This window comes from Anomaloglossus baeobatrachus, chromosome 4 (assembly GCF_048569485.1).
Source record: "Anomaloglossus baeobatrachus isolate aAnoBae1 chromosome 4, aAnoBae1.hap1, whole genome shotgun sequence".
Lineage (NCBI taxonomy): Eukaryota > Metazoa > Chordata > Amphibia > Anura > Aromobatidae > Anomaloglossus > Anomaloglossus baeobatrachus.
In genome coordinates this window covers 101,037,483-101,046,678 of record NC_134356.1, presented here as the reverse complement: position 1 = coordinate 101,046,678, position 9,196 = coordinate 101,037,483, and the positions used below count along the sequence as shown (strand labels likewise).

The 9,196-nt window shown below is 45.9% G+C and overlaps 1 protein-coding gene across 1 annotated transcript in view; it reads left to right on the top strand.

The window, feature by feature from the left end:
* Positions 1 to 6,018, top strand: part of ETF1 (eukaryotic translation termination factor 1) — a 92,865-nt gene extending 86,847 nt beyond the window's left edge. The window contains exon 11 of the mRNA XM_075344492.1: positions 3,454 to 6,018. Coding sequence (XP_075200607.1) covers positions 3,454 to 3,536 — 83 coding nt within the window. The 3' untranslated portion in view covers positions 3,537 to 6,018. The remainder of the gene's footprint in view (positions 1 to 3,453) is intronic.
* The last annotated feature ends 3,178 nt before the right edge of the window (positions 6,019 to 9,196 follow it).

Here is a 9,196-nt window from a genome sequence, read left to right as displayed (position 1 = left end):
GATTCTGATGTGGGTGGGGGACAGAGCATCCACCATATCCGCAGTTCACATCCCGGGCGTAGAAAATTGGGAAGCAGACTTCCTCAGTCGCCTGGGCATGGACGCAGGGGAATGGCCTCTGCACCCAGTATGGTGTCAGGAAATCTGTAGCCGCTGGAGGATGCCGGACGTCGACCTAATGGCGTCTCGGCACAACAACAAGGTCCCGATTTTCATGGCGCGGTCTCACGAGCAAAGAGCTCTGGCGGCAGGCGCCCTAGTTCAGGATTGGTCGCAGTTCCAGCTACCCTATGTGTTTCCTACTCTGGCACTGTTGCCCAGAGTGCTACGCAAGCTCAGCTCCGCTTGCCGCCGCGCCATCCTCGTCGTCTCAGACTGACCGAGGAGGTCGTGGTCCCGGATCTGTGGCATCTCACGGTCGGCCAACCGTGGGCACTCTCAGACCGGCCAGACGTACTGTCCCAAGGGCCGTTTTTTCCACTGAATTCTACGGCCCTGATCCGGACTGTGTGGCCATCGAGTCCGAGATCCTAGCGTCTTCAGGATTATCTCAAGACGTCATTGCCACCATGAGACGGGCTAGGAAGCCGACGTCTGCCAAAATCTCCCACAAGACGTGGAAGTTATTCTTATCTTGGTGCTCTGCTTAGGGAGTGTCTCCCTGGCCATTTGCATTGTCTCCTTTTTCCCCCCTTCCTGCATCTGGATTGGGAAAAGGTTTGTCGCTCGGCTCCCTTAAAGGACAAGTCGCAGCGCTGTCGGTATTCTTTCAGAAGCGCCTAGTACGACTTCCTCAGGTACGCACGTTCCTGCAGGGGGATTATCACATTGTCCCTCCGTACAAGAGGCCGTCAGACCCATGGGATCTGCACAGGGTATTAATTGCTCTCTAGGAGCCGCCCTTCGAGCCTCTGAGGGTTGTTTTCACTTTCTCGACTTTCACAGAAAGTGGCCTTTCTGGTAGCGGTCACGTCTCTTCGGAGAGTGTCAGAACTAGCAGCGAGGTCATCCAGAGCTCCCTTCCTGGTGTTCACCAAGATAAGGTAGTGCTGCGTCCGATCCCAGAGTTTCTCCCTAAGGTGGTATCCCCTTTTTATCACAATCAGGATATCTCCTTACCTTCCTTTTCTCCATTTCATCGATATGTAATGGCTTTGCATTGTTGGATCTGGTGTAGAGCACCCAGAATCTACATTCCCGCACGGCGCTCCTGCGCCGCTCGGATGCACTCTTTGTCCTTGTCACTGGTCAGCGCAAGGGATCGCAGGCTGCAACATCCACCCTGGCTCAATGGATCAAGGAACCAATCCTTGAAGCCTACCGTTCTACGGGGCTTCCGGTTTCATCAGGGCTGAAGGCCCATTCTACCAGAGCCGTGGGTGCGTCCTGGGCATTACGGCACCAGGCTACGGCTCAACAGGTGTGCCAGGCAGCTACCTGGTCGAGTCTGCACACTTTCACCAAACATGATCAGGTGCATACCTATGCTTCGGCGGACGCCAGCCTAGGTAGAAGAGTCCTGCAGGCGGCAGTTGCCTCCCCGTAGGGGAAGGCTGTCTTGCAGCTCTAACATGAGGTATTTCTTTACCCACCCAGGGACAGCTTTTGGACGTCCCAATCGTCTGGGTCTCCCAATGGAGCGCCGAAGAAGGGAATTTTGTTACTTACCGTAAATTCCTTTTCTTCTAGCTCCTATTGGGAGACCCAGCACCCGCCCTGTTGTCCTTCGGGATTTTTGGTTGTTTTCGGGTACACATGTTGTTCATGTTGAATGGTTTTCAGTTCTCCGATGTTACTTCGGAGTGAATTTGTTTAAACCCGTTATTGGCTTTCCTCCTTCTTGCTTTTGCACTAAAACTGGTGAGCCAGTGATCCCACTGGGGGTGTATAGCCAGAAGGGGAGGGGCCTTACACTTTTTAGTGTAATGCTTTGTGTGGCCTCCGGAGGCAGTAGCTATACACCCAATCGTCTGGGTCTCCCAATAGGAGCTAGAAGAAAAGGAATTTACGGTAAGTAACAAAATTCCCTTCTTTTCCGCTTTTTCTAAATTTTTTTTCTTTTAACCCCCTTAAACCTCTCTGCCAATTTTAACCCTCCTGACCAGGCCACTTTTTTCCAATTCTGACCAGTGTCACTTTGAGGTAATAACTCAAGGCTTCAACGGATGCCAGTGATTCTGAGGTTTATTTTTTTTTATATTTATTTATTTTTTTTGTGATGTATTATACTTGATGGTGGTAAATTTAGGATGATATTTTTTGCGTTTATTTGTAAAAATGTTGGGAAATCTTGTTTAAAATTTCGCAATTTTCAAATTTGAATTTTTATGCCCTTAATTCAGTTATGTCACACAAAGTTTTAAGGGTTAAAAGTTTATCAGCAATTTGTCATTTTTCCAACAAAATTTAGTCACTTTTTTTAGGGACCACATCACATTTGAAGTGACTTTTGAGAGTCCAAGGTGTCAGAAAATACTCAAACGTGACACCATTCTAAAAACTGCACCCCTCATACTGCTCAAAACCACATCCAAGAAGGTTATTAACCCTTCAGGAGCTTCACAAGAACTAAAACTGAACAGAAAAAATAAAAATTCCTTTTCCCACAAAAATGTTATTTAGACCTAAATTAACAGGATAAATTGCACAACAAATTGTATGGTGCCTTTTCTCTTCAGTACACAGATACCCCATGTGTGGAGGAAATTTTTGGGTCCAACAGGGCTCGGAAGGGAAGTAGTGCCATTTGACATTTTGAATGCAAAATTGTCGGGAATTGTTAGCGGGTGCCTTGTTGCATCTTTTTGAGAATCACCTGCGCTGCTTAAACAATGGAGCTACCCCACAATAGACCCTATTTTGGAAACTAGACCCCTCAAGGAATTTATCTAGATGTTTGGTGGGCACCTGGAACCCCTAGGTCTTCACAGAATTTTAGAATAAGCCGTGAAAATGTAAAAATACATTTGTAACCACAAGAATGTTGCATTATTCAATTTGTTATGCAATTTCTCCTGAGTATGACAACACCCCATTTGTGTTTTGAAAACTACTTTTAAGGCACAGTACAAAGTTAAGAAAGGAAGGAGCACTATATTGGAGTTAAGATTTAGTTTAAATGGTTTGCGGGTGCCATGTCACCATTGGCAGAGCTCCTTAGGTGTCAGAATAGCAGAAATCCCTCACAAGTGACCCCATTTTACAAACTGTACCCCTCAATGAATTCATCTAGTGGTGTAGTGAGCATATTGATAGAATGTAAGAACTTTTTAGTTATTTTATTCATACACCTATGACTTTGACATGTTGCAGGAAATCCATACAAACACAGGGAGAACATACAAACTCCTAGAGATGTTGTCCTTGGTGGGATGTAGGGCCTACGCTTGAAGCATGACAGAATCTATTCATCCTTTACCTGTTTTACTAAAGCCTGATTTTTATTTTTTTCAGGTATTTTGAGGTACAGAGTGGATTTTCAAGGAATGGAGTACCAAGGAACAGATGATGAATTCTTTGACCTGGATGACTACTAGGTAGTCGAGATGGGTCTGGCAACTTGTGCCTAACCCTCCAGCATCCAACCCAAGAAAATGATTTATGGTGGAAAATAAAAAATGGTCCTTGCCTTAGAATTTGAACATTTCCAATACTTCGCCTATAAGCATTGGATAAGAAAAATGAAAACTTTTTTTTTCTTTTTCTTTCTTTTCTTTTGTCACGATGGTAATCGCTGCTGCAAGGTTCCCTCATGCCACTTGGACATGTCTGACCGAATCCGTTTTTACTTACCAAGAAATCAGTTCATCTTGTATTTTAAGAAAATGTTTTCTTTTCATTTTATCTTTATAGACAGGCAATCCGCTGGCTTCAAATATCCGTGCAATTCATCCACCCTTATGCGTACTTTTTTATTTTATGTCAGGGGGACATAATATCCATTTATAATGTTTGATTTTTCAGAATAAAGAATGGATAAGTACACACTAAAACTATACAATGTATACAGCAGACGCTTACCAGTCCTGTTATAAGTTACATATGCTATGTAAGGTCTGTCCATTGATGTGGCTACCTGCTAGAGACGTCAGCGGACAGGAAGGCACCGATGAAGAAGTGCAAAGGGATATAACCTTATTACAGGGTCAGTTATGAAGATGATATATCCTTGCATGATCCTGTAAGAACAGCACACAGCATGCATATAGTACAGCATACACTAATCACGCTTCCATCTAATGACTGACAAAGTATGGGATGTGCGGGCGGTTGCTTTTTTTTTTTTTCCCTCCCACTGCCACTCGGTATCCTAATAAAAGTGGGCAATTGATATATGCAAAACACACGACCTCCAAGTCTTTTGAACTGGTTTCTCAGTTTAATTTATTTTTTATTCAAGATGTTTTCCGAATATTAACAGCAAAGGTCCCTTGGCTCGCAATGTAATGGGGCACTCCGTGGCTTCCAATGCTCTGCTGTCTTCATCAGTCCCGTAGACCGCAAATGCATTGGTGGGCACGAGGGCGCACTGCCACACCATTCAGATAGTTGACTTTGCACTTATGTCCTTGGGATCGGTCGGACCCTGCAACAAGACTCTATCCTGCCTATTATTGATGAGTGCAGACTATGTGAAAACCCCTTTTAAAGGGGTTGTCCTGGCAAAAAAAAAAAAAAAGTTATTGACCAGATCTACACCAAGCTGGTTAATACTTGCCTCCCAGCACGCACGCGTATTCAGCAAAGGTTACTCTGTGGTCTACATTGGAAGAAGATATGTTGACTGCTCAGTGATCAGGACCACTCAACGATCAGGTGACTTGGGCAGCACATTTATTGGAGGTTTTCATAATGTGGTAACCAGTTACCCAATTGCTGCAGCCAACCACTCGCCGTGGTAAGACAGTGACGTCTTCTCTTCAGTGGCCCACGCTGAATCCAGGTGGGAGCTGATGGGTATCCATTTAGGTTATTCTTCATGCATCAACGACCCATCCAAGTTACCCGACCGCTGCAGCCAACCCCACAGGCCGTAGTAGGATGGTGGCGTCGTCTCTTCAGTGGCCTACGCTGAATCCAGGTAGCACTTTAGTTTATTTTTCATGCTTCCAGGACCCATCCAAGTTACCAGACTGCTGCAGCCAACCACAGGCCATAGTAAGAAGGTGACGTCTTCTCTTTGGTGGCCTATGCTGAATCCAGGTGGCACCTAATGGATATCAGTTTAGTTTATTCTTCATGTATCCAGAACCCATCGAATTCTTTTTTTTCTTTTTGCCCGGACAGCCCCTTTTAGTCATTTTTGTGACTTTTCTCTTCCTACAAAGACTCCCTTTGACAGGTCAGAAACTCTTCCACACGAATATTTAGACATTGTGCTTCTGTAGTGACCTAACACTGAAGCCGCAATATACACGCTGTCGTTTTATTTTTCACTTTTGTAATTTTTTTTAAAATACATAATTTTTTTGCCTGCAACCGAGCTTTTGTTCTTTCCATGTAGTTGGCCCATGTCTCTAAGGACTAAATTTAACCAAATCTCAAAATATTATAGACACTTTTTTTTTTTTTTTTATTTACTTGCCAGACTAACATAGATTGAATGTTACTGTCCCTTTAAAGACAGTCCTACTTAATTTTCTAGACCCAACCGCTTCCAAAATAAGTATTTTTTGCCGTGTCTTGATATTTCAGAAATGACTCCATAATGCTGTTGCACATGGGCCTGTTATCACGTTTCTAAGAAAAAATGGATGTAAATTTGCTTTGATTTAGAAAGCTGGTCTACTTCAACCTTACAATTAACATGGTAGCTTTCTTCCTTTTTGCTATATTTGGAAATGATGCCAAATTTTTGTATTTCTTTAATGTGTTCTTTTCAGTGGCACATCATATACATATATGTACAAATAAAATGGGGTACAATTCTTAACCTTATATATCCTGAAATGAGTGTTCCCAAGCAGTAATAACTTGGTGTTGTGATGTACAGAAATGGAGAAAAGTATTAAACCATATTTAAGAATAGCGATGTTTCGGGGTTTTTAATTATGCTTTCTCAAACATGGAAATCTGGAGAAACTAAAGGTATGTGCACACTGCAGATTTGGTGAAGAAATTTTCTGCATGAAATCTGCACCTTTTTGGCATAAAAACGCACCTAAAAATGCATGTAGGTGTTTTGTTTTTTTTTGTGAAGCCAATGGGTGGAAGAGCTAAAAAAAAAGAAAAAAACCCAAAACCCATCAATTTGACAAAGAAAATCTGCACCAAATCTGCAAGGGAGGAAAAAAAAAGCAATATGGGCACAGCACTTCAGAAATTTCATAGACTTTCCTGGCTTCGGGATAGGCATGCAGATTTGTTAAAATGCATTAAAAAGTGCAGTGTACACATTGCCTTAGGTTAAGGGGTTATCATGTAGTAAACATAAATATCTTATACAGTGTATGCATGTGTGTATATATAATATATTCTATATTATACACATGAAAGTCTGACAGCACTCCCAATAGTGTGAATAGGTATGTATCGGATCCTGATCTATTGACAGAAAAGAAAGGAACAGCCGCACACTGAAATGCCAAAAGTTTAACCTGCTGAAAAAATATAATCCGATATGCACTTATTCACACGGTTGAGACTGCTGGAATTTATTTTTCTTCGGCGCTCCATTGGGAGACCCAGACGATTGGGTGTATAGCACTGCCTCCGGAGGCCACACAAAGCAATTACACTAAAAAGTGTAAGGCCCCTCCCCTTCTGGCTATACACCCCCAGTGGGATCACTGGCTCACCAGTTTTCTGCTTTGTGCGAAGGAGGTCAGACATCCATGCATAAGCTCCACTGTTCAGTCAGCAGTAGCTGCTGACTATATCGGATGGAAGAAAAGAGGGCCCATACTAGGGCCCCCAGCATGCTCCCTTCTCACCCCACTTGCGGTTTGTAAGGTTGAGGTACCTATTGCTGGTACGGAGGCACGAGCCCACATGCTGTTTTCCTTCCCCATCCCCCTGAGGGGCTCTGAGGAAGTGGGATCTTTCCGGCCACCAAGCCCTGAGGCCGGGCTCCATCCACAGACCCATAGAACCTGCTGGATGTGGAGCGGGAGTGCCGTTCAGGGACAAGGCCCTGCAACTTTCAGGTACTCTGTGTCCCCGTATGGCAGGCCACGCACACTCCAGGCTTGCTGGGTGTGCTAGTGCGCCGGGGACTGTAGCGCTGTGCGCTGGGCTTATAGTCCCTGCAGATTACTGGGGGACTTTACGTGTGGGGGCCGCCGCGCCGACCGCCCCTGGAGCGGCGGCGCAGCTGCGACTTGCAGTGCGCCGGGGGCGCGCCGACCGCGCTTTTACGGCGGCGGCGCTTCTAACTTTAGTCCCCGGCTTTTGCGGCCTAGCGCCGCTTCGTTCCCGCCCCCACCCTGTCACTCAGGGACAGGGAGAGACGCTGTTCTATAGCAGCGCCGAGGGCTGGAGCCTTATTTGCATTCTCCAGCCCCCTTTACTAGACACAGTGGGCGCCGGGTTCCCGCTCTTGTCTCGGGCACGCCCTCGGCCCGCCCCTCTCCTCTGGACGCCGGCAGCCATTCCGGCACGCAGAGCGGGAAAACGGAGACACTGAGCTACCAGCACAGGATTCCGGCGCCACACACCCGCTTTTGTGCGGGCGGTAAGCGGCAACTAAAGTGCTGACCCACTAATGCCGAAGTGTCCTGTTGTACTTTTGTACGGTCGCTATTCAGGATGCAGACCTAGAAACAGCAGCAAAAGATCAGGGGTGCTAAAGCACAGACTCTATATGCTGCTTGTCTTGCATGTGCTGCAGTGTCATGTGTCCTTTATACTTGTATGCTTTACATTGCACTGTAAGGGCTATTCTTGGCTGTCTACCCGCCTAGATGGCTAGACAGCGGCAGCAAACAGCAATGGTGCTAAGGCACAAGCTTTCAATGCTGCTTGGATTGCATGTACTGCAGAGTTTATTTTCATGCTTGTACATTCACTGCATGTCGCTATTCTTGGCTAATGCTCCTTGATGACTAGACAACAGCAGCAGAAAAGCAAGGGTGCTAAGGCACAAGCTTTCAATGCTGCTTGGATTGCATGTGCTGCAGTGGTTATTTTCATGCTTGTATGCTATACATTCACTGTATGTCGCTTTTCCTGGCTAATGCTCCTGAATAACTAGACAACGGCAGCAGAAAAGCAAAGGTGCCAAGGCACAGGCTTTCTATGCTCCTTGTACTGCATGTGCTGAAGTGTTTATTGTACTTCATGCTTGTATGCTATACATTGCACTGTACGGTCGCTATTCTTGGCTAATGCTCCTAGATGGCTAGACAGCAACAGCAAAAAAAAAACAAAAAAAAAAAAACAAGGGTGCCAAGGCACAGGCTTTCTATGCTGCTTGTACTGCATGCGACTGTTCCAGGACCCCCAGTGTGTGCAATTACTCAACGGGGTCTCTGCTACAGGTGGCCAAAAGAACCACCTGTGATCCCTGTCCAGGGACATGGACGGAGTTGCAGTTTCCGCTGATATATTGTCTGTGGCTATGACTAACATCTTACAGACTTTGCAGTCCAGACAGACCTTGGGCAATGTTGATCCAATGCCCCTGGCCACCCTGATTTCGAAACAAATCATGGCTCCAGGAGGGTCCCATGCATCCCAGGGTGCAGGCTCTGACACGGACGACAGTCCCAGACGGCCTAAGCGAGCTCCCTAAGAACGGCCCTCGACTTCATCACAGTACTCTCTGTATGACGAGGCAGACGTAGCTGTTCAGGACTCTGATCCTGAGACCGCTCTCAATCCGGATACACCGGATGGTGACGCTATAGTGAATAATCTTATAGCGTCCATCAATGGAAGGTTGGGTATTTCTCCCTCAACTCCTCCAGTGGAGGGGTAAGCTTCACAGCAGAAGAAATCCCTATTTCGGTATCTCAAGCGTATATTGAGTACTTTTCTGGTCACTCTGACTCCAGAGAAGCAGTCCAGGAACACCACGCTTATCCCGATAAGCGTTTCTCCAACCGTATTGAGGATACGCGTTGTCTCTTCCCCCCTGACGTGCTCAGGCGCTCCAAGGGTGGATCCCCCAATCTCCAGGCTTGCGGCTAGATCTATAGTTGCAGTGGAAGATGGGACTTCACTTAAAGATGCCATTGACAGACAGATAGCCCTATCG